Source organism: Lepidochelys olivacea (assembly GCF_965140295.1).
Source record: "Lepidochelys olivacea isolate rLepOli2 genome assembly, chromosome: 16".
NCBI classification, from domain to species: domain Eukaryota; kingdom Metazoa; phylum Chordata; order Testudines; family Cheloniidae; genus Lepidochelys; species Lepidochelys olivacea.
In genome coordinates, this window is record NC_140426.1 from 23,230,495 (window position 1) to 23,255,400 (window position 24,906).

Consider the following 24,906-nt stretch of genomic DNA (forward strand, 5'->3'; position numbering starts at 1 on the left):
CTGGCAAGGGAAAATGACATACAAAATAAAGTCATGAGGCTGCTTATAATATTAGTTTATTTTAAGATGATGATAAAAACACATTGCACTGTGCAGGGCTGGGAAAAGTAGAGTCCATGTCTAAGGGATTGTGGCCTTTGGCAAGGGTCATAGAGGAGGAGGGGGCATGTGGTCTGCTTGGCCAGCTTCACTTGCTGCCCTTACACCCCAGAATACATTAGTTACAAACTTGTTGGAGCAGTAACATCATAAGGAAAGAGTTTTGAATGTGTCAGATCACACTGCTCAGAATCCAACACACATAGTTCCATTGGCATGTCTTACAAAACTGATTTGATCAACACCAACAGATTGGTTGGCTGAAAAGGGCGGGAGTTGGGAGTGTTTTGTTTCAGGTGAGCCTGGCTGTTTAAAAAAGCCGGCGCTCCGCAAATCAGCTGAGCGGCGGGGAACCAGCAGGGGACGGCAGAGCAGCAAACAGCAGGAGTTTGCCTGGGGTGAGCCCACGGAGGCTTACACCCTAATGGCTTCTCTGAGTAATTACTGCATCTCCTGAGGAAGCTCGTAGTAGGAAGGTAATATGGATGGGAAGTGTTCAGCTGTTGTGACCTGCACTGGATGTGCCATGTTTGTCTTTCTTCCACAGGACAGAAGCGACTTTGCGTGTACGAAGTGCAAGCTGGTCTCCATATTGGAAGAAAAGGTTCAAGGTCTGCAGCAACAGGTATCGACCCTGCGTTGCAAAAGAGAAACTGAAGATTTCCTGGACAGACGTCAGGATATGCTTCTACGGGCACAAGGTTCTGAAGATTCAGAGCAGGCTGCGCAGCGGGGACAGGAGGACGGTGAAGGAATTTGGCAACATGTGACCTCCAGAAGAAGAAGGGGGAACGTCCACGTACCAGCAACGCAGATACAGGTAAGTAACCGTTTTCCATGTTCTCTCCACAGGTACCATTGTGGGGAGTGGATACGTCTGGGGGAAGGGAGCAGAAGGAGACTCCACCAGTTGAAAGGCATGAGATGCACTGTCCTAAGGTTGGGGGTTCCACGACCACCACTCCCAAGAGAAGGAGGAGGGTGGTGGTGATCGGGGACTCTCTCCTCAGGGCGACTGAGTCATCTATCTGCCGCCCTGACCGGGAAAACCGAGAAGTCTGCTGCTTGCCAGGGGCTAAGATTCACGATGTGACGGAGAGTCTGCCGAGACTCATCAAGCCCTCAGACCACTACCTCTTCCTGCTTTTCCACGTGGGCACCAATGATACTGCCAAGAATGACCTTGAGTGGATCACTGCAGACTACATGGCTCTGGGAAGGAGGATAAAGGAGTATGAGGTGCAAGTGGTGTTCTCGTCCATCCTCCCCGTGGAAGGAAAAGGCCTGGGTAGAGACCGTCGAATCGTGGAAGTCAATGAATGGCTACGCAGGTGGTGTCAGAGAGAAGGCTTTGGATTCTTCGACCATGGGATGGTGTTCCAAGAAGGAGGAGTGCTAGGCAGAGACGGGCTCTACCTAACGAAAAGAGGGAAGAGCATCTTCGCGAGCAGGCTGGCTAACCTAGTGAGGAGGGCTTTAAACTAGGTTCACCGGGGGAAGGAGACCAAAGCCCTGAGGTAAGTGGGGAAGCGGGATACCGGGAGGAAACACGAGCAGGAGCGTGTGAGAGGGGAGGGCTCCTGCCTCATACTGAGAATGAGGGGCGATCAGCAGGTTATCTCAAGTGCTATATACAAATGCACAAAGCCTGGGAAACAAGCAGGGAGAACTGGAGGTCCTGGCAAAGTCGGGCATTATGATGTGATTGGAATAACAGAGACTTGTTGGGATAACTCGCATGACTGGAGTACTGTCATGGATGGGTATAAACTGTTCAGGAAGGACAGGGAGGCCAGAAAAGGTGGGGGAGTTGCACTGTATGTAAGGGAGCAGTATGACTGCTCAGAGCTCAAGTATGAAACTGCAGAAAAACCTGAGAGTCTCTGGATTAAGTTTAGAAGCGTGAGCAACAAGGGTGATGTCGTGGTGGGAGTCTGCTATGGACCACCAGACCAGGGGGATGAGGTGGACGAGGCTTTCTTCCAGCAACTTGCAGAAGCTACTAGATTGCACGCCCTGGTTCTCATGGGCGACTTCAATCATCCTGATATCTGCTGGGAGAGCAATACAGCATTGCAGAGACAATCCAGGAAGTTTTTGGAAACTGTAGGGGACAATTTCCTGGTGCAAGTGCTGGAGGAACCAACTAGGGGCGGAGCTCTTCTTGACCTGCTGCTCACAAACCAGGAAGAATTAGTAGGGGAAGCAAAAGTGGATGGGAACCTGGGAGGCAGTGACCATGAGATGGTCGAGTTCAGGATCCTGACACAAGGAAGAAAGGAAAGCAGCAGAATACGGACCTTGGACTTCAGAAAAGCAGACTTTGACTCCCTCAGGGAACTGATGGGAAGGATCCCCTGGGAGAATAACATGAGGGGGAAAGGAGTCCAGGAGAGCTGGCTGTATTTTAAAGAATCCTTATTGTGGTTACAGGGACAAACCATCCCGATGTGTAGAAAGAATAGTAAATATGGCAGGCGACCAGCTTGGCTTAACAGTGAAATCCTTGCTGATCTTAAACACAAAAAAGAGGCATACAAGAAGTGGAAGATTGGACAAATGACCAGGGATGAGTATATAAATATTGCTCGGGCATGTAGGAATGAAATCTGGAAGGCTAAATCACACCTGGAGTTGCAGCTAGCGAGGGATGTTAAGAGTAACAAGAAGAGTTTCTTCAGGTATGTTGGCAACAAGAAGAAAGCCAAGGAAAGTGTGGGCCCCTTACTGAATGAGGGAGGCAACCTAGTGACAGAGGGTGTGGAAAAAGCTCAATGCTTTTTTTGCCTCTATCTTCACGAACAAGGTCAGCTCCCAGACTACTGCACTGGGCAGCACAGCATGGGGAGGAGGTGACCAGCCTTCTGTGGAGAAAGAAGTGGTTCGGGACTATTTAGAAAAACTGGACGTGCACACGTCCGTGGGACCAGATGCGTTGCATCCGAGAGTGCTAAAGGAATTAGCGGATGTGATTGCAGAGCCATTGGCCATTATCTTTGAAAACTCATGGTGATCGGGGAAAGTCCCGGACGACTGGAAAAAGGCTAATGTAGTGCCCATCTTTAAAAAAGGGAAGAAGGAGGATCCTGGGAACTACAGGCCGGTCAGCCTCACCTCAGTCCCCGGAAAAATCATGGAGCCTGATTTTCATGGTAGTAAGGTCCTCAAGGAATCAATTCTGAAGCACTTAAATGAGAGGAAAGTGATCAGGAACAGTCAGCATAGATTCACCAAGGGAAAGTCATGCCTGACTAATCTAATTGCCTTCTATGATGAGATAACTGGTTCTGTGGATGAAGGGAAAGCAGTGGACGTGTTATTCCTCGACTTTAGCAAAGCTTTTGACACGGTCTCCCACAGTATTCTTGTCAGCAAGTTAAGGAAGTATGGGCTGGATGGATGCACTACAAGGTGGGTAGAAAGTTGGCTAGATTGTCCGGCTCAACGGGTAGTGATCAATGGCTCCATGTCTAGTTGGCAGCCAGTATCTAGCGGAGTGCCACAAGGGTCGGTCCTGGGGCCGGTTTTGTTCAATATCTTCATTAATGACCTGGAGGATGGTGTGGATTGCACTCTCAGCAAATTTGCGGATGATACTAAACTGGGAGGAGTGGTAGATACGCTGGAGGGTAGGGATAGGATACAGAGGGACCTAGACAAATTGGAGGATTGGGCCAAAAGAAATAATGAGGTTCAACCAGGACAAGTGCAGAGTCCTGCACTTAGGACGGAAGAATCCAATGCACCGCTACAGACTAGGGACCGAATGGCTAGGCAGCAGTTCTGAAGAGAAGGACCTAGGGGTGACAGTGGACGAGAAGCTGGATATGAGTCAACAGTGTGCCCTTGTTGCCAAGAAGGCTAATGGCATTTTGGGATGTATAAGTAGGGGCATTGCCAGCAGATCGAGGGACGTGATCGTTCCCCTCTATTCGACATTGGTGAGGCCTCATCTGGAGTACTGTGTCCAGTTTTGGGCCCCACACCACAAGAAGGATGTGGATAAATTGGAGAGAGTCCAGCGAAGGGCAACAAAAATGATTAGGGGACTGGAACACATGCCTTATGAGGAGAGGCTGAGGGAACCGGCGATTGTTTAGCCTGCAGAAGAGAAGAATGAGGGGGGATTTGATAGCTGCTTTTAACTACCTGAAAGGTGGATCCAAAGAGGATGGATCTAGACTATTCAGTGATAGCAGATGACAGGACAAGGAGTAATGGTCTCAAGTTGCAGTGGGGGAGATTTAGGTTGGATATTAGGAAAAACTTTTTCACTAGGAGGGTGGTGAAACACTGGAATGCGTTACCTAGGGAGGTGGTGGAATCCTCTTCCTTAGAAGTTTTTAAGGTCAGGCTTGACAAAGCCCTGGCTGGGATTATTTAGTTGGGATTGGTCCTGCTCTGGGCAGTGGCCTGGACTAGGTGACCTCCAGAGGTCCCTTCCAACTGTGATAGTCTATGATTCTGTGATTCTATGATTTTAATAGTGTAATAGCTGGGGAGAATTCCTTGGAAAACATCTCCTAGCAAATCAGGAAGTAGTAAGGGGGTTCAGAGAACCTGAAAGAGAAGAAAGGGGTACAGAGTTTTGAACTCTGTTTACATTTGATAATAAGTAAAGACGACTTAATAAAAGGGAAAACTTACCTCCTGAGGAGGTATATCAAATGAGATTGTCCTCATATCCACCTTGATGAAGCTGTCTGTGCAGGGCAGGATGAAGAATAGACCTGTACACAAAAATCCATCCCACACAATGAGACAGTGGACCATTTATACACGTTTATTTTAGCAGCAATTTGTGATCATCTCATCCTAATTCAACATTTCTAGATAGTGCTGCTATACTTGTCAAGATCCTGGCAGCTTTTGATATTTTTTACTAACAAGGTTTTGTAGAGCAGTTAGTGGATCTTAAATTGGGTTCAGACATTATTAGGGGCCAGATTTTCAAGAGTTTAGCACTCTCACTTAGGATTTTCAAGAGATATCAACAATGTGTGACAATGCATTCAACTCTTCTGCAAATCTGACTCTGGTTTAGGGAGCTGAGCTCTTTTGAAAATCTGGTCCCAAGTGGCTACTTGTAGGAACTAGTTCTTGGAGGCAGGCGTTATTAACATTCTATGGCACCGGGGAGGGGATGTCATTATTTACTTCCAATGTGCCAGACATGGGGAAACATTCCAGAAGCACCAAGATTGTGGGATGATACGACAGGAAATGAGTGCTTCCGCTCCTCATTCCCAGCATTAGGCTTGACAGCTGAAAACAATGTTGTAATCCTTTAAGGTCCTGGCACACTTCTAAAATACACAGATAAAGTTTTCAAAAGTGCCTAAGGGACTTAGGAACCTAAGTCCCATTTTCAAAAGCATCTAGGCTCTTAAGTCATGTAGGCATTTTTGAAAACTTTACCCCACATATTAATTTTCAAAAAAATGCCTTAATTTGATTAGATTGCTTGTTTCATACATTGTTCCCTATTCTCCCCTAAAAATATGCATAGCCCAAGGAGGGCTGGATGAGGCTCACTTCGTAAGGAGGAGACAGGGAAGCTAGGGAGTCACTGCCTGTAACATACTACTCACTGGATAAGCAGAAGCCTTCATTCTCAAGGGCTATGAATCCAGTGCCTTTAATGGAATTAATTTAAGGTTAAACTACAAGGACTCCTATTGTATTACTCCCTACAAAATTACAACAATTTATAATTTTTATGTATTTGTTAGGCAAGTTAGCCCTCAGACCCTGAGCACCCTAAAGGTAGAGCATGTTCCAAAAGAAATTGCACCCATTGTAAAGAGTAGAATTCTATATATCCAAATAGCCTGGGGGACAGGGAATCTCTGTATAAACAAAGAACTATTCAATGTAACCAATGCAAGCTGAAGACCTTAACTCCACTAGATATAATTGGAGCTACTTGATAAGAGGAGTTTTACTGAAATTAGTTTGAAAGACACGTCCAACACCATACAGTCCCTCCAATAAATTAGAGAGGGAAATAAAAATTTCTTCAGTTTTGCTCAGAAAATTACCACCATTAAACTCCAGGGGACCTGACATGTAATATAATTTTGAAATATTTTATTTTCTAGGCAATTAACATTTACTTTAAGCTAAGATAGGCCACCCAATGCCTATTTGTTTGAGTTAAATTTCAAAGAAATCCATTCATTCATTCTGGTGGGTCAATTTAAAAAAAAAAGTATCAAGCTAATAAAGTGCCTTTACATGGCCAATGTGCTTTCATCTTGCAGATCATCCTATAACTGAATTACATGCCTTATACTGGATCCTACACAGGACTGACCTGGTCCTTTTGCTCCCCCCCTTCCGATGCGTCCAAGTCTAAAGATGATGGCTCGCTCATATTCCTTTATGATCTGTAATGAGAAATCAGATGTTTAATACAAAAGTCTCCATCAAGAATTTAGATATAGTATCTTGGATTTCAAATATATTAAGGATAACTCTGAACAGTCTCTGGTCTTGCAGAACATATCATGCATACTTTTCATGTCCTCACCCCACCTGTTCTAAGCAACATATACTAAAAATATTCTAAAGGATTAAATCTTTTGGGGAGTGGAGTAATTTTCTAAGGATAGAGGTGGCAGCTCTGTCACCTGGAGGGGGACAAAACATTGGAAATACTATCAGGAGCACTATTGCACTGAGGCGGGCAGACGGACTAGATAGGGTCTAATGGCCTTTCCATTTCTAAATTTTCAAGTTGTGTTGTGTTTTTTTCTTTTTAATAAAAGGATTATAATTTCCTCTGCCCCAATTGAAATGCATTCAAAATGCATGGTGGATTTAGATTAAGCCAAAATATAAGCAGAAGTTAGCATTTCCCTAGGGTCCAGAAACCCCAAGCTCAGGGAACTGAGTGATGACACAACCTTGTAAATGCTTGTCATTCCATTATAAATGTAAGGAGTGTACCTTCAAAATTAATACTTGTTCTTGCTATTATTTTGACCCTCCAATGCAGTTTAGACAGGGATGAAAATTTGGGATTCCTCTCTCCTCCTGCAACCTCTCAGCATTTTCCCTCTCCTCTTCCTTCCTACAGAGCAGTAATTGAGATGCCACTGAAATTAGCCTTATGACTGATATTACAGAAACATGGCAATTCTTGTGCTTGAATACCCTGAGATGTTAAGGACTGTCCTAAACCATGTGTTATGGTCAAAGTAAGAGGGATCAGGAACAGCTGGGTTTTGAGACAAAACAGTAAATTGGACAATGTTGTTAAATTATTAGGAAACATCCTGCACCTTTTAAACTTTAGATCAAGCTTTCATGTGAACGTCTTTACCTTTATGCACAGCCAGATTGAGACTGGAAAGGTAATAAGGACGAAGAAGAATGAAAAGATCACTAGCAGCCATCCACACACACCAAGGCCAGGGTTGATCTCTTCTGAAAGAGAAATGTAGATATTTTAATAGTTAAAGCAGAACCATCTTTGTTCTATTACATTATTGCAATTTAAAGATACAACTACATGTTCCATGCTATAAGGCATCATGAGAAACATCCCTTAGGACAAAGCCAAACCCCATTAGAATTAGAGAATGTTGGTCACATTATGGACTTAATTCTGCTTTTGCTTCCAGTGACGTCACTAAAGCTGCATTTGTAATGCTCTGAGATGTAATGCCTTTAATGTAATTCATTTAAGGTTAAACAACAAGGACTCCTATTTTATTACTCCCTATAAAATTTATAAACCTCTGAGATGTAATGCCTTTAATGTAACCTATCTGAGAGCAGAATTTGGGCCAATGAATGAAAACACAGAACTGAAGTATGTTTAATCCACATACCTTAAAGATATAAAGATTAAATTTAAGGCACTGCAATATTTTACCCAAATCAATTTCCTCTCTCTCTGCCAAGAGAGACTGTGGAGTAATAATAGAAACCTGTCTATCAGGCTGATTTAGAGGCAAGATTGCTATGTTTGCCAAAGAAAGGGGTAAACACCAGTTGCTTCTGCAAATAATTTTAGTGATTTACACCACTGAATCCTGAGTAACTTACCACAGAAGGTGCAAAGTGCTGCAGTTGCCCCCCACCCCCAAAATCACTGAAGACCAGAGAAGATGCCCATTCTCAGAGCTGTCCTATCAAAAAATATTCTAGAAAGTAGGATGAGATGCAATGCTTAGGGAGCTATCTTGACCCCTCAGCAAAGGACATGATCCTCCTGCTCAGCACTTTCCTGCTGAAGGGTCCTCATATTAGAGTAATACATGCTAGTCCTCTGCTGTGAAATAGCTGCTCTCTCTCTCACCCACACTTCATGAAGAAGGCTTCCTGGAGCAAAGAAGAACAAGAGCCAGTAGTTCTGAATGGTTCAGGGCTTGAGAAGCGTCTGCCAACTGCCACCAGTGTGATGCTGAGCTGTCCGGTGCAGACAGTGAAAATGGACACTCATTGAAGAGGAAGTTCCCTACCATTCCCAGCTAAGATTCTCAACTAGTGGCCAAAAGTCTCTGTTGCCAACTGTGGAGTTCCCACGGTGAAACTGATCATGGGCAAAGGGTGCATTAATACTAGCAGATTAAAATCACCACCATGCCACTGAAACGCATCCCCACCATCACCCCAACTCCTGAGCCCTTTAAAATCCTTAAAAACAAAAGTTCTGACATGTAGTACAAGAACAGCTATACAAAAATAAATAATGAAATAAAATAAAAAAAAATCATAATGCTAAGATGTCTCTGCTAAGATACACAGAACACAATCCTTTAACATCTAAATCATATGACTTTCCTTTGGACCATGCTTCTGGGTTTTGCTATATTCCACAAACATCAAGATGGTGCATGCTCAACTGTAAAGAAAAAGAAAAGGAGTACTTGTGGCACCTTAGAGACTAACATTTATTTGAGCATGAGCTATAGCTCACGAAAGCTCATGCTCAAATAAATGTGTTAGTCTCTAAGGTGCCACAAGTCCTCCTTTTCTTTTTGCGAATACAGACTAACACGGCTGCTACTCTGAAACGTGTAAACAAAAAGTCATTTTATCCTGACATAATTGCCATTCTACACAAACTCCGCTTTTCAATCCATTTCACAGGACCTGGGATTTATTAAGCAATGGAGTGTGCTAATCAGATATTGGAGTTCTAAGAATAGTGGTCAGAGAACCTATCAGCTTCAGCTGGGTTTTATTTGAAGACTTCTGTGTCTTTCCCCTCAAGATACACAAAACTGATTATTGTCTGTACTCAATAAAACTACAATTCCCTATATCAGGGGTGGCCAATCTGTGGCTCCGGAGCCACATGAGGCTCTTCAGAGGTTAATACGCGGCTCCTTGTCTAGGCACTGACTCCGGGACTGGAGCTACAGGCGCCAACTTTCCAGTGTGCTGGTGCGGGTGCTCATTGCTCAACCTCTGGTTCTGCCCCCACTCCACCACTTCCCAGAGCCTGCGATGCCCTCGCTTCTCTCCCCCCCACCCCAGCCTCCTGCACGCCACGAAACAGCTGATCGGGAGGTGCGGGGAGGGAAGGGGAGGCGCTGATCAGCGGGGCTGCCGGTGGACAGGAGGCGCTGGGAGCAGTGGGGGGAGCTGATGTAGGGGCTGCCGATTACTGTGGCTGTTTGGCAATGTACATTGGTAAATTCTGGCTCCTTCTCAGGCTCAGCTTGGCCACCCCTGCCCTATATATAGTTCCTACAGCAAAGTAACTCAACAGCTTCACAACGGATTAACCCGCATGTTCCCTGCTCCCCGCTCTATCAAATCCTGCAGGTAAGTATGGTTCCCTTTCATAGATCGGGGCCCTCTTAGAGAGGTTAAAGTGTATATTTTCAAGTGTGTCCACTGATTTTGGGCACTTAACTTTAGACAACTAGGGCCCGCTTGTTAGAGGGGCTGAGCACCCAGAACCCCAATTGAAATCAGTAAGAGCTGCATCTATTCAGTGCCTCCAAAAAATCATGCTCCAACAGTCTCAAAAATTGAGACACCAAAAATTTGAAAATTTAGGCCTAAACTGATCTGACCAACCTCACACAGGAAGTCAGTAAAAGAAGCCCTGAGGCTTAGTTTCTACCTTCAGTCAACAGATCAGCTCTGAGGTATTCTTTGGCCTTTCAGCTAAGACCATGTAACTAGCTTGCTCTTGATGGGGGATGGACGTCACAATCCAGTATTACTCAGAAAGGTGGGATGAACTGATTAGCCTCCTGTCCTTAGCCAAGAATGAAAAGAAACATCAAAGACAAGTTTGCTCAAGCTCAAGAATGTGCTCACAATACCAATTCAGGGCTTCTTGAAGGAAAGATCACATGACCTGTTGCTTAGTAGCTCTGAGTAATAAGGTTATTTGTGGGTAATGGGGACATATAGAGGACAAAGAAACTATTGCTGCAGTTTGGTAATCAAGGAAATGATAAACGACTGTGCACAAAACTATTAAGCAACAAGCTATCAAAAACTGGCCATTCAGGGTGTGTTCACAATGCAATTAATAATGCACAGCTGGCCCATGCCAGCTAACTCAGGTTCACAATTCTCAGGCTCAGGGGTTGTGTTTCATTGCAGTGTAGGTGGTCAGGCTCGGACTGGGTCTCTGGGACAGCGATTTCAATACCAATTGGTGGCACTAAAGTCACAGGGGGAAAAAAAAAGAAAGATGATATTGTGATATGTTTGGTGCCCCGTCTCAGCCCTGTGCCTTTTGCTTGGACAGACTCTACATGTCCTGAGATCAAGTAGATTTAAAAAAAAAAGACTTCACACAGCTTTATATACACCATTCACTCCTGGACTCAGTCCACCTCCCACACACTTTTAACAGATTCTAACAACAGTAACATAGTGCTTGGCAGAGGGTGACAAAGAACAAATCATTCTTTTCACTAAATGCCCACCAAATAATCGACAACAGAACTGCTAAGAAAAAAGGCATGCAGCATACTAGGTTCCAGGATGAAAGCAGCAGCAGATGAATAAAGACACATGTTTTGGTTTCAGCACAGGTAACTGTAGAATGGAGTTCCAGTTCCACTGGAACAAGAGAATCGGATCAAGACAGATTAATGGAATGAGCTAGAAATGGGCAGAGAGGAAGAATGGTTTGTGAACTGGACCAGGATTCTGAGAACTGGGTTCTGCTCGTTGTCCTACCACAGCCTCCCTGGTGCGACTGAAGCTGCCTCACTTTCATATCTGTAAAATGACACTCCTCCCATCCCAGAGGCATATTGTGAGGATTAACCTGTGGGTCCATGAGATCATCTAATACTGCAGCAGTGAGCACCATATAAAAGCTCATCAAAAACAAATTATTATTAGTTGTATTAATGTAGGGCCTAGGAGTCTTAGTCATGGACCAAGACCCCATTGTGTTAGGTGCTGTACAAATACAATAAACCTCTCTGCCCCAAGAAGCTTACAATCTAAGCATAAAATAAAAGTCAACAGATGGATACAGACAGGGGAGCAGAAGGAAACAATATTGGTCAATGTGATTGGCAGTGTCCCCAGCACACAGCAATCTAACCTAAAATAAAGGATTTAGCTTTATCATACAAAATATGGAAATCCATACTTTAAACCTCAGTACAAGAGAACCCCATTTATCCAATCTAATTGGGACCGGAGCCAGATAGAATAATTAAAAATCCAGTAAACTGGAGAATTGGAAAATAAATTGCTGCAGTGCCATCTAGCGGCCACAGGAGAGATCACCTGCTTCTGGCCCTGAAGTCCTGGTTGTCCGGTTAGTGCAGAGATCCGGTTAATGGAGGGTCACATAAATGTATTGGTACAGTAATGGATTTACTGTATCTAGTAAATAAGAGGGAGTCTCTCCCAAATAGAAACAGGTGAGCAGAGAGAGACTGAATTCTGCAAATTCAGAGCAAGTTTATCGTTTTTTTCCACGAAGTAGTTCAGTGAAATCTGGTTTATGCAACCAATCAAAGTGACAAAAATTGGCTGCTTAAACAGGAGGTGGAAAAGAATTTTACTCAGTATATTTTGGGCCACATCTTATACGAAGTAGTTGCCTAATAAGGATGAGTTCCTGTACAGGTGTCACTGTACTGAACTTCAATATTCTGCTCTCCCTACACATTTGGAACTCCTGTGAGGGGAATGCCAACGGGATAGCCACTCTTGCCTGCAGGGAGAGGGGGAGAATACCAAAGGGGAGTATTATCATATAAGATATGAGGAGGATTTTGCCTTAGATTCTTTCCACAAGCTACCACAGTCTCCAAAATCTGACAGAAAACACACACAGCTAGAAGCTGATTTTACAGGTTTGTGGTCCTCGCACCCACACATAATCACTGCCTCAAGTGCATGTTATCTACAACGCTTACTTATTAGATTAACTGATTACATAAATCCCCGCTCACTATGTCAAATTATGCTGAATATCTTAATTTTCAATCAATTTGTAAAGCTGGTGAATTTGATTATCTCTTCTATTAAGACAGGGAAGGTGGGAAAATCAGCTTGTGCAGTTGTTACTCTATTTACTATATTATCACTTTAGTTATATATTGAGAAGTAGGTTACCAAAAACTAACTATAATAGATATCCATATGTTCACAGTCATTTATGTCATCTTACTGGAGATGCAGAACTGGATGTAGATATGATATATGTCAGCAGCTAAAGTGCTGCAATCTGTCCTTCTCAAATTTGGCCCTTCTAGTTTCTAAGAGCCTTCAAAATGTAACATCTGTATCTTCCTCTTCCTTCTCCTCCACAAAGAAATTGTGTATAGTGGACACAAAATGCCTGTATATTCAGGAAGGAAATACAGTTTGCCAAACCTGCAAACAATTTTCTGTAGTTCTTGGGCAATCACTGGGTTATTCAACTGTGTCTTGACCCAGTGTATTTAGTCTTTGCTTGTGAGTTCAGATTTTGAAAAGGATCATAAAAGGTTTTGGCTTAAACCTACTAAGGAGAAATCTGTTGTTGTATAGAATCAGATTTTTCAATGACTAGACAAGCTTTTACCCTTCCCCAATCCTAGGAAACTTTTCCCACAATCAGACTTCCAGTCCCACTGCTGCTTCTCAGAGCTACCAATAAAGAGGTTATGGAAAGATCTTTTCTGGATGGAAGTTGTTGAACATGTGTTTGAGAGTTCAGCCTTCTTTTTAAAAAGGCATTTAAAAACAGAATGTTTTAATTCACTTATCCAAAGTCAAACCCAATATAAAACTGGGTAGAATACAGCTCTGCAATGCTAATGGAATTCACCTGAACAAACACACTTTTATTGTGAGAGCAGAAAGGTTGTTTTCGTCAGTATTTTATTGCTGTAACAATATTTAATAGCATATTTCAGTGATAGGATGCTCATGAGATTACAAGAGAAGTTGTCAGGATGAGCTCAAGAGGCCATTCAAAAACAGAGATAGTTCATGCCCTGCTTGGCTTTTTATACCCAATTAACGCTCTGGAATTAGCTCATTTAGGAATTCCTACCATTTATCACAGGATTCATCAGGAAAGGAGTGCTCTGACTAGTCAAATATTTCACAATCATACACAAGTTTCAACAGCATTTCATATGAAATATTAGTAGGAATGAACATTTCCATATCACTACACAGTCAAACCTGACAGGACAAATATTGTCCCACTCCATCTCAGGAGAAGAAAAAAATCACACACACTGTATGATCACTATCATTTATTGCTCAGCATACATATTTAAGCTTTAATATACAGGAATCTTTTAGACAACTGCTGAAAAACTGACTTTAATTATAATGAACAAAGAAAAGCTGTAGGATAAAGAAGGATAAAGGAGTTGGAGGCGCAAGTGGTGTTCTCGTCCATCCTCCCCGTGGAAGGAAAAGGCCTAGGTAGGGAGCGTCGAATCGTGGAAGTCAACGAATGGCTACGCAGGTGGTGTCGGAGAGAAGGCTTTGGTTTCTTTGACCATGGGATGGTGTTCCATGAAGGAGGAGTGCTGGGCAGAGACGGGCTCCATCTTACGAAGAGAGGGAAGAGCATCTTTGCTAGCAGGCTGGCTAACCTAGTGAGGAGGGCTTTAAACTAGGTTCACCGGGGGAAGGAGACCAAAGCCCTGAGGTAAGTGGGGAAGCGGGATACCGGGAGGAAGCACAGGCAGGAATGTCTGTGAGGGGAGGGCTCCTGCCTCATACTGGGAATGAGGGGCGATCAACAGGTTATCTCAAGTGCTTATATACAAATGCACAAAGCCTTGGAAACAAGCAGGGAGAACTGGAGGTCCTGGTGATGTCAAGGAACTATGACGTGATCGGAATAACAGAGACTTGGTGGGATAACTCACATGACTGGAGTACTGTCATGGATGGTTATAAACTGTTCAGGAAAGACAGGCAGGGCAGAAAAGGTGGGGGAGTAGCACTGTATGTAAGGGAGCAGTATGACTGCTCAGAGCTCCGGTACGAAACTGCAGAAAAACCTGAGTGTCTCTGGATTAAGTTTAGAAGTGTGTGCAACAAGAGTGATGTAGTGGTGGGAGTCTGCTATAGACCACCGGACCAGGGGGATGAGGTAGATGAGGCTTTCTTCCGACAGCTCACAGAAGCTACTAGATCGCATGCCCTGATTCTCATGGGTGACTTTAATTTTCCTGATATCTGCTGGGAGAGCAATACAGCGGTGCATAGACAATCCAGGAAGTTTTTGGAAAGCGTAGGGGACAATTTCCTGGCGCAAGTGCTAGAGGAGCCAACTAGGGGGGGCGCTTTTCTTGACCTGCTGCTCACAAACCAGGTAGAATTAGTGGGGGAAGCAAAAGTGGATGAGAATCTGGGAGGCAGTGACCATGAGTTGGTTGAGTTCAGGATCCTGACGCAGGGAAGAAAGGTAAGCAGCAGGATACGGACCCTGGACTTCAGGAAAGCAGACTTCGACTCCCTCAGGGAACGGATGGCCAGGATCCCCTGGGGGACTAACTTGAAGGGGAAAGGAGTCCAGGAGAGCTGGCTGTATTTCAAGGAATCCCTGTTCAGGTTACAGGGACAAACCATCCCGATGTGTCGAAAGAATAGTAAATATGGCAGGCGACCAGCTTGGCTTAATGGTGAAATCCTAGCGGATCTTAAACATAAAAAAGAAGCTTACAAGAAGTGGAAGGTTGGACATATGACCAGGGAAGAGTATAAAAATATTGCTCGGGCATGTAGGAATGTTATCAGGAGGGCCAAATCGCACCTGGAGCTGCAGGTAGCCAGAGATGTCAAGAGTAACAAGAAGGGTTTCCTCAGGTATGTTGGCAACAAGAAGAAAGCCAAGGAATGTGTGGGCCCCTTACTGAATGAGGGAGGCAACCTAGTGACAGAGGGTGTGGAAAAAGCTAATGTACTCAATGCTTTTTTTGCCTCTGTTTTCACTAACAAGGTCAGCTCCCAGACTGCTGCGCTGGGCATCACAAAATGGGGAAGAGATGGCCAGCCCTCTGTGGAGATAGAGGTGGTTAGGGACTATTTAGAAAAGCTGGACGTGCACAAGTCCATGGGGCCGGACGAGTTGCATCCGAGAGTGCTGAAGGAATTGGCGGCTGTGATTGCAGAGCCATTGGCCATTATCTTTGAAAACTCGTGGCGAACCGGGGAAGTCCCAGATGACTGGAAAAAGGCTAATGTAGTGCCAATCTTTAAAAAAGGGAAGAAGGAGGATCCTGGGAACTACAGGCCAGTCAGCCTCACCTCAGTCCCTGGAAAAATCATGGAGCAGGTCCTCAAAGAATCAATCCTGAAGCACTTGCATGAGAGGAAAGTGATCAGGAACAGCCAGCATGGATTCACCAAGGGAAGGTCATGCCTGACTAATCTAATCGCCTTTTATGATGAGATTACTGGTTCTGTGGATGAAGGGAAAGCCGTGGATGTATTGTTTCTTGACTTTAGCAAAGCTTTTGACATGGTCTCCCACAGTATTCTTGTCAGCAAGTTAAGGAAGTATGGGCTGGATGAATGCACTATAAGGTGGGTAGAAAGCTGGCTAGATTGTCGGGCTCAACGGGTAGTGATCAATGGCTCCATATCTAGTTGGCAGCCGGTATCAAGTGGAGTACCCCAAGGGTCGGTCCTGGGGCTGGTTTTGTTCAATATCTTCATAAATGATCTGGAGGATGGTGTGGATTGCACTCTCAGCAAATTTGCGGATGATACTAAACTGGGAGGAGTGGTAGATACGCTGGAGGGGAGGGATAGGATACAGAAGGACCTAGTCAAATTGGAGGATTGGGCCAAAAGAAATCTGATGAGGTTCAATAAGGATAAGTGCAGGGTCCTGCACTTAGGACGGAAGAACCCAATGCACAGCTACAGACTAGGGACCGAATGGCTAGGCAGCAGTTCTGCGGAAAAGGACCTAGGGGTGACAGTGGACGAGAAGCTGGATATGAGTCAGCAGTGTGCCCTTGTTGCCAAGAAGGCCAATGGCATTTTGGGATGTATAAGTAGGGGCATAGCGAGCAGATCGAGGGACGTGATCGTTCCCCTCTATTCGACATTGGTGAGGCCTCATCTGGAGTACTGTGTCCAGTTTTGGGCCCCACACTTCAAGAAGGCTGTGGATAAATTGGAGAGAGTCCAGCGAAGGGCAACAAAAATGATTAGGGGACTGGAACACATGAATTATGAGGAGAGGCTGAGGGAGCTGGGATTGTTTAGCCTGCAGAAGAGAAGAATGAGGGGGGATTTGATAGCTGCTTTCAACTACCTGAAAGGGGGTTCCAAAGAGGATGGCTCTAGACTGTTCTCAATGGTAGCAGATGACAGAACGAGGAGTAATGGTCTCAAGTTGCAGTGGGGGAGGTTTAGATTGGATATTAGGAAAAACTTTTTCACTAAGAGGGTGGTGAAACACTGGAATGCGTTACCTAGGGAGGTGGTAGAATCTCCTTCCTTAGAGGTTTTTAAGGTCAGGCTTGACAAAGCCCTGGCTGGGATGATTTAACTGGGAATTGGTCCTGCTTCGAGCAGGGGGTTGGACTAGATGACCTTCTGGGATCCCTTCCAACCCTGATATTCTATGATTCTATGAAAACCTATTAGATAATTCCTCCACAGTAAAAAGAAAAGGAGTACTTGTGGCACCTTAGAGACTAACCAATTTATTTGAGCATAAGCTTTTGTGAGCTACAGCTCACTTCATCGGATTCACTGAATGCATCCGATGAAGTGAGCTGTAGCTCATGAAAGCTTATGCTCAAATAAATGTGTTAGTCTCTAAGGTGCCACAAGTCCTCCTTTTCTTTTTGCGAATACAGACTAACGCGGCTGCTACTCTGAAACCTCCACAGTAAGAGACTCAAAAACTGAGAGTAGTTTTACATGCTGGCAAAAATGCCTGAGTACCATCTGCCACCATGGCTACCGCTTACAGAATTGCATCATTTTTGAGAGCCATAACTCTCTAGAGCGGCCAAGGTCTACAAAAGTCAGTACCTGTATTACAGCAACTACCAGCAATAGTTCAGCTGCACCAGCAACAGCAAGCTGTTTACAACAGTGCTATCAACCTCCTCAGAGCAGAGTTATTCACAGGCAGAAGTACCGGAGTCCCATGTGTGCTAGCAGCTTAGCACAGGTGAAACTTCACCTATTGTTGTAATACAAATTCTAATTCTTCCGTGTAGTTACATCTTCAGCATGTGAAGAGGGGAAAAAAAAAACTTGCTTGTCAAAAGTGCATAATTCTTTGAAAGGCAGATCCTGCATGTCCATTAAACAGCTTCTGGGCCATTTCATACCACAATGGTTCTCAAGCTTTCCAGACCACTGTACCCCTTTCAGGAGTCTGATATGTCTTGCGTACCTCAAGTTTCACCTCACTTAAAAACTACTTGCTTACAAAATCAGACATAAAAATACAAAAGTCTGACAGCACACTGTTACTGACATATTGCTTATTTTCTCATTTTGTCTCTATGAAATTTTAGTTTGTACTGACTTTGGTAATGCTTTTTATGTAGCCTGTTGTAAAACTAGGCAAATATCTAGATGAGTTGATGTACCCCTTAGAAGACCTCTGCATACCCCTGATTGAGAACCACTTCCATACCATATCACTTGTTTAGCATTCTTAGCTTGCTGTTGATGTCTCCTGTAACTTTTCAAAATACATATTATTTACAAACAATACCATTTGTTTTGTATTTTATTTCTGTCTATTGTTTATTAGAAGAGACATTTGCAAGAAAACAAGGTCTGTTTCATTAACAGTTGGTCTTCTGTTGCTTACTCCTTATTTAAAAATCAGTCATCCTCTGTTTGTAACATCACATCTGGGTTTTGTAGAGTTATGGGACCGTAAACATGAGTAAGAAGTCAGGTCAGCATTCAGAGATTTAAGGATCCCCTCAGGATCAGAAATACTCTGACCACTAGACAATATAGCAAGTTTGGCAGTCTCAGTCCAGCTAAGAATAGAGAGTTGTCCATACCACAAAAGCCACCACCACTGGCACCAATTTACCCCCTTAGCAGCAAGGCAGAATAGGAAAGTAAGGACTGAACTATCCACTCATCCCTAAAAGAAAGTCTCTCTATAAGCCAGTGTTGGGGAAGAAACTTACATTTGTATTGCCCATGCTGTACCTGTACTTAAGACAGATGACTTAACTCTCCAAGTAGGTCAGTTCAACACATTTCACGAATATCAATTCTAAAAAAAGTTAAGCGGATGAGGACTGAGTATCTGTCCCTCTAGGATGCTTCCATCCTATTGCGGCACACCCACTGATAACTACTGGGTTTGTTCTTTGTTCCCTTGCGCAAGTTTGTTATTTTGGTCTCTAGTGAACAATTACCACTACTGAGCCTCTCCTAGCCAGTTGGGTATGATCCTGTCAATCAAAAGGACAAAGACAAATTTGTACCCTTAGCGCCAAAAACAGACCTTTTACACAAGCTTCTCTATTTCTCCTTGGTTACAGTTAAGCAATTCTATCTCCTCATAAGCAATTAATACTCCATTCTGCATTAATGGCTGAAGCAACGAATGGATTTAATGATGGCAAACTGTACTGAATCAAAATAATTATAGACATTAGTAAGTTGTAACAATTTACTGTATAAATACTTCATTTATGATGGCAAAAATAATTTACAGCCGGTATCTTAGCCTCCATAAGAACATAAAACATACAGTAACTTCTGAATGATTGATAACTTGGAATATGAAAAGGTAAGAGAGATATTCACTTAATCTTATTCCAGGCATTTATTTAAAATGACTGGTTGAGTTATTAACATCCAAGATACACAAAAAATGATATAGATCCTTTTAGTGGATACCAGAACTAGGCGTTGGTCACATGCCTAACGATACAAACGGGCATGCTGATATTTACACAACACTAACTGCTCAAGTAAACCTTTATATTTAAACAATCTTATGAATAATTCTCTCCACCCCAAACTGGCTACAGTGCAGAACAAACCCATATTTAGTTACATTCTGGCAATCTCAATCTCCATTACATCATGTATTTAATAACAAAATAAACTGGTTTTCAGTAGTCAAATTAGTATTGTAGGATGATAAGACATGGAAAATATCTGTTATATTGAGTTCATCCTCTGAAAACCAACTCTGAGAGGTCATATGAGATGTTAAAGTGATAAGAACAGATAATATATGCCAATGACACCCAAAAGACCAAAGAATGTTGGATATTCTAACTTTTTCTAGTATAGCCCAAACGAATAATATAAAGCACCACTGAGAAACAGAGGAAAAAGGTGGAAATTGAAGAAGACTGATCTGTCTCTAGTGATGCAAGCGTGTATGTGTGTACGTACAAATTAATATTTGGTTAAAATAAAAGTTCTGTGAACTTCCACTATGATTATTTTGAAAATCTTGCTGTCAGAGTTGTTTCACATCCCACCAATCCTGTGGAACCATAAGCCGCTTCCTAAATTATAAGCACGTGATGCTATTTTCACCATCTCATCCTAAATAAAACAGCTTGTTGTTTTAAAATCCACTATTATACTGAATAATCTGGTTAGTCAGTATCATCCATCTAACATTTTGCTAATACCAAACACATTTAATGGCGCAAACAAATCAGTTCTTCTTATTCTCATTTACAGTTAGAATTCCCTACGGGGGAACTAGCTTTGTTGACAAGGATCTTAATTATACATTGTTTCACTTCTTAGTGATGCAGCCATGTTATTTACTATCCAAAAGAAAACTGCAAAACTGGTACATCATTCTACTGGTCATTTGCTAATGACACGAACCCCTTTCCCTACCTTCTTATTCCCATTACTACAAGTTCATAGAATCACAGAATATCAGGGTTGGAAGGGACCTCAGAAGGTCATCTAGACCAACCCCCTGCTCAAAGCAGGACCAATCCCCAAATCCCTAAATGGCCCCCTCAAGGATTGAACCTTGAGGTTTAAACCTTAAACCTTGAGTTTAGCAGGCCAACGCTCAAACCACTGAGCTATCCCTCCCCCGCAAGATATAGTTTATCACCTGACCAGGGATCTGAACCCTGGACCCTCAGATTAAAAGTCTGATGCTTCATCAGCTGAGCTAGCCAGACTCACAAGTTGACACCTCATACGAGGAACTGTGAAAACTTTAGATTTATTAAAAAATTTAACCCAATTTCAAACCTCCGGCTCCTCCATTTTTGCTGTGTACCCCATTCTGAGGCAGCCAGTCTTAGAAGAGGCCTGTGCCACACATTTTGCTCTTGGGCATACAGCAGAACCTCAAAGTCACGAACACTTTGGGACTGGAGGTTGTTCGTAGCTCTGAAAAGTTCGTAACTGAACAAAACATTACAGTTCTCTCAAAAGTTTACAACGGAGCATTGACCTAATACTGCTCTGAAACTTTACTCTGCAGAAGAAAAACGACGCTTTCCCTTTATTTGTTTAACACGGCATTGTACTGTATTTGCCTCCCCCCCGTCTCTGCTGGGGCCTGAATGGCCGGAGGAAAGTCTCCAGGCTGGCGAGCCGGGGAACCGGACACAGGGCGGCGAGGCCCTGCCCGGGAAGCGTCTGAAGCGAACTTTACCCTGGGTCCGCCCCGCAGGGAGCGGCTACCGGGGGGGGCCGCAGGCTCCGCTCGAGACCCCCCCCCCCGCCGCCCTGGCAAGCGGGGCCCGGGGTCACACGGGCCCCCTCCTGACCGGCCAGCGGGGCAGGCGGCGCCCTGAGGGGAGAAGGGGGCGCGGAGCGCGAGGCCCTGCCAGCACCTGGCTGGGTCCGCAGGGGCCGGTCCCGACTGCGCGGGAAGGGGCGAGCCGCGCGCGCCTCACCGCTGAAAGTGTCCGGGACCTGCCGGCTGCGGTCCGCTCTCGCTCCCTGCTTGTCCGCCATAGCCGCGTCCCCTGCGAACCGCTACCCGCCGCTCCGCTCCGCTCCGCCGGCTGGCCCCACGCCGCCGCTTCCCTCAGCACTGAGCGCCCCGGGGCCGGCCCCGGCGCCAGACCCCGCCCCGAGCCCGGCGGGCTCGGGGCGGAGCTCGGGGCTCCTCTGGATTCAGGCTGCCTTGGCGGGAGCCCCTCATTTTCCCCCTCCGGTGAGGGGGTGTGCGGGGATATGGAGTGAGGCACAGGGGTGTCAGGGATAGGGGGGGCAATAGGAGGCGGGGGTATGGGGTGTCAGGGATGGGGGAAACAGAGATGGGGTTTCAGGGATGGGGGGGCAATAGGAGGCGGGGGTATGGGGTGTCAGGGATGGGGGAAACAGAGATGGGGTTTCAGGGATGGGGGGGCAATAGGAGGCGGGGGTATGGGGTGTCAGGGATAGGGGGAGACAGAGATGGGGTGTCAGGGATGGGGGGCAATAGGAGGCGGGAGTATGGGGTGTCAGGCATATGGGGAGACAGAAATGGGGTGTCAGGGATGGCGGCAATAGGAGGCGGGGGTATGGGGTGTCAGGGATGGGGGAGACAGAGATGGGGTTTCAGGGATGGGGGGGCAATAGGAGGTGGGGGTATGGGGTGTCAGGGATAGGGGGAGACATATACAGGGCTATGAGGGGCAGGGATATGGGAGGCATCTATAGGTGGAGACTAACAAGACACAGGGTTATGGGGGTACTGTCAGGGATGTGGGGCCTGGGCAGAGATATGGGTTACAGGAATATGGGGTTGTCAGGGATATGGGGCTGACAGAGATACAGGGATTTGAGGGGCATATCCTGGGGGCTCTCGGGTTGGGTTTGAAGCCGTGTCCCTGTTAAAAGTTATCCCTTTTGCTTGTCACTTTTCGTGTTGGGTAGTCACCCTTGGAGCCCAGTGCAGGCTGGAAGGGAAGGCAGGGCTGAGACAGGTTTGCAGGGAGCAGCCAGAAAGAATTATTTTGCTACTGAGATGTGAGGGTGGATTAATACTAGGGTGACCAGACAGCAAGTGTTAAAAATCGGGACGGGGGTGGGGGATAATAGGAGCCTATATTAGAAAAAGCCCCAAACATTGGGACTGTCCCTATAAAATCGGGGTATCTGGTCACCCTAATTAATACCCCCTCTTATCCAGTTACTGTTCACACTGCGGGCAGCGCACTTGGGGTGACCGTTGGGGAAAGGATGGAATTGTTCAGGCCAGAAATATTCTGTGGCAGTTACGATTCCCTGGGTGGGAATTGGGCAGAGGGGCCCTCCAATGTGGTGGGGCAGGTGACAGCAGTTGAGTGAGCTGGGAAACGGGCTGAAGGACCATAGGGCGTGGTAGGAAGCTGACACAGATGAGGCAGTTGGGAAATGGGCCTTAAGGGGAAGGGAAAAGGAGAGGCATATGGGCACTGGGCCATTAGAAGAGAAGAGATTCTTAAGAAAGTGCAGTGACAACAGCAGAGCCCCCTTGATGAGGGGTGAAAAAAGTGAGATAAATTTGAAAGGGTGTAAGCTTAAGTATGTGAGGGGAGCAGAGTCAGGGACATGAACAGGAGGTGAAAAGAAAAGAAAGGGAGAGGACAGAGAAGAAACCAACCCATCCAAAGAGAATATGAGAACACTGAAAGTAAACAGGCTGTGAAATTCCCTGGGAAGGTGGGTGAGCCTCTAGTTTGTTTGAATATGAAAATGAAAATTTCTGGGTGTTTAATAGTAAATGTTGTTTCCAGCGAAGGGATAAATGGGCTCAGGGGAGATATTGCCAGAAGTAAGGTGTTTCTCTGGGGGCTTGGAGTGGGCTCTTGGTCATTCAGTCTGTCTTTTACGTAGAGTCCATGGCCATTTAGGATAGGATTTTCAAAAAAAGTGCTCAGCATTGTAACACTGTTCCTGCTGAAGTCAGCGGCAGGGTGTGGGGAGGGAAAAAGAGTTTACTGTTCTCTTAAATGGGAGGAGAGTTAAGGCAGCTTGAGCACTTTTGAAAATTCCACCTATAGGGTCTTGGCCTTAAGTGGCCCATGAGGTTCTTGCTGCTTCTCTCTCTTACTGAGATGCTGCTGGAGACACTGCTTGCTTAGTGTAGTAAAGTGCTGATCCTATATTCCCCCCCCCTTTTTTTTTTGCAGAAAACAAAGCCATGATCTTTGCAGCTTTCCTATGAGATTCCTCCCATGGTAACAACAATAGAGCCATAAAAGCAGGTAATTACATACTCAGCTGCTGCACTGTAGCAACGTTGCTGTGCAAGGTGTCACACCTGTAAACATTTCAAGGCTGAGTCCTGGCATTAGAAGTTCGTTAGAGGGCTATATGTGACCTGTGACTATTCTTTAATCACTCTTGGATTATGGGGAATAAACGTTTTCCACAGCTATAAAGTGGGGAAGGAACATACACATATAATGATGCCACACAATAAATATATTTACAGTTTATAATTACTAGCTTACTGGGTAACTTTGCTTCATTTTCTCCATCTGCAAAACTGAGATAATGATACTTAGCTCCTTTGGAAAGTATTTTGAGCTATATGGATGAACAGTGCTATTCAGGAGGTAGGTGTTACTAGGTTAATTCAAAGGCTTAATGTGAACTATAATATATAATAATTCCTCTTTGTTTGAATCTTTCCTTGGAAATGCCCTGGCTTTTGCTTTCCCATTATGTGATTAATAAAGCCATGGGGACTAGAGTTTCCTGTTTATGTAGCGTGATTTGTAGCTAAGTAAAACAAATGCATGGTAAGTGATATGTAAGCTTCTCCTCTATATATGGGCAAGAGAAATTACATTCTTTTTTAGTTAAAATGAAAGATTTTTTTGTGTCCACTGCAACTTTATTTCAGGAGCATGTGAATCCCAAGATGATATGAACAGCATCGCTGCAAGAGCATAATGGTAAAACTCTTTCCCACCGGGCCTAAGATGCCTGATAAACAGCCCTTCTCATCATCAATTGGCATGAATTTCTAATTGCATCACTTTGCTAGCAAATTCCAGACTAGTTCTAAGTAGCAAAAAATCCTCAGAACAAATCAAGGATAAATGAAAACAAAGACCAAATCTATTTTATTGTCCTTGAGTCCTGTTAACTTTTTTGAATCTCCCTTTTCTGACCACCACTACTAATATGCTTAAGAATATTGTCTGTAGAGAGCTTGGATTAATATGTTCATAGCTGTTGTCACCGAGGGAGGGTTCTCAAGCTGGTAGTGCTTCCATGCTGTTTTTCAGTTTACTGTTGTGTAAATTTACCTGTAGTTCTTCTTTCAAAAGATGTCAGACAAACAACCTTGGAAACTGTATGTCTCTTTATCCCGAGAGCAGCTACAGCAGGATATCAACATGACGTAGTCAGATGCCTAACAGTTTAGGGCGGCGAGTTCTATGACTGTATTCATCTTGAATATGGAGACCAGAAGTCCCAACA

General features: G+C 44.6%; 1 protein-coding gene across 2 annotated transcripts in view; it reads right to left on the reverse strand.

The window, feature by feature from the left end:
• The window catches only part of STOM (stomatin), a 32,081-nt gene extending 10,513 nt beyond the window's left edge, over nt 1-21,568 (reverse strand). The window contains exons 1-4 of one of the 2 annotated variants that reach the window (XM_084650512.1): nt 21,399-21,568; nt 7,427-7,527; nt 6,416-6,488; nt 4,747-4,829 (exon numbers count right to left, since the gene is read on the reverse strand). In XM_084650512.1, the coding sequence (XP_084506638.1) occupies nt 4,747-4,829; nt 6,416-6,488; nt 7,427-7,527; nt 21,399-21,459 (318 nt within the window). In that variant the 5' untranslated portion in view covers nt 21,460-21,568. Of the gene's footprint in view, nt 1-4,746; nt 4,830-6,415; nt 6,489-7,426; nt 7,531-21,398 lie in introns of both variants that reach the window. The other variant, XM_084650511.1, reaches the window with a different exon arrangement.
• Nucleotides 21,569-24,906: the final 3,338 nt, after the last annotated feature.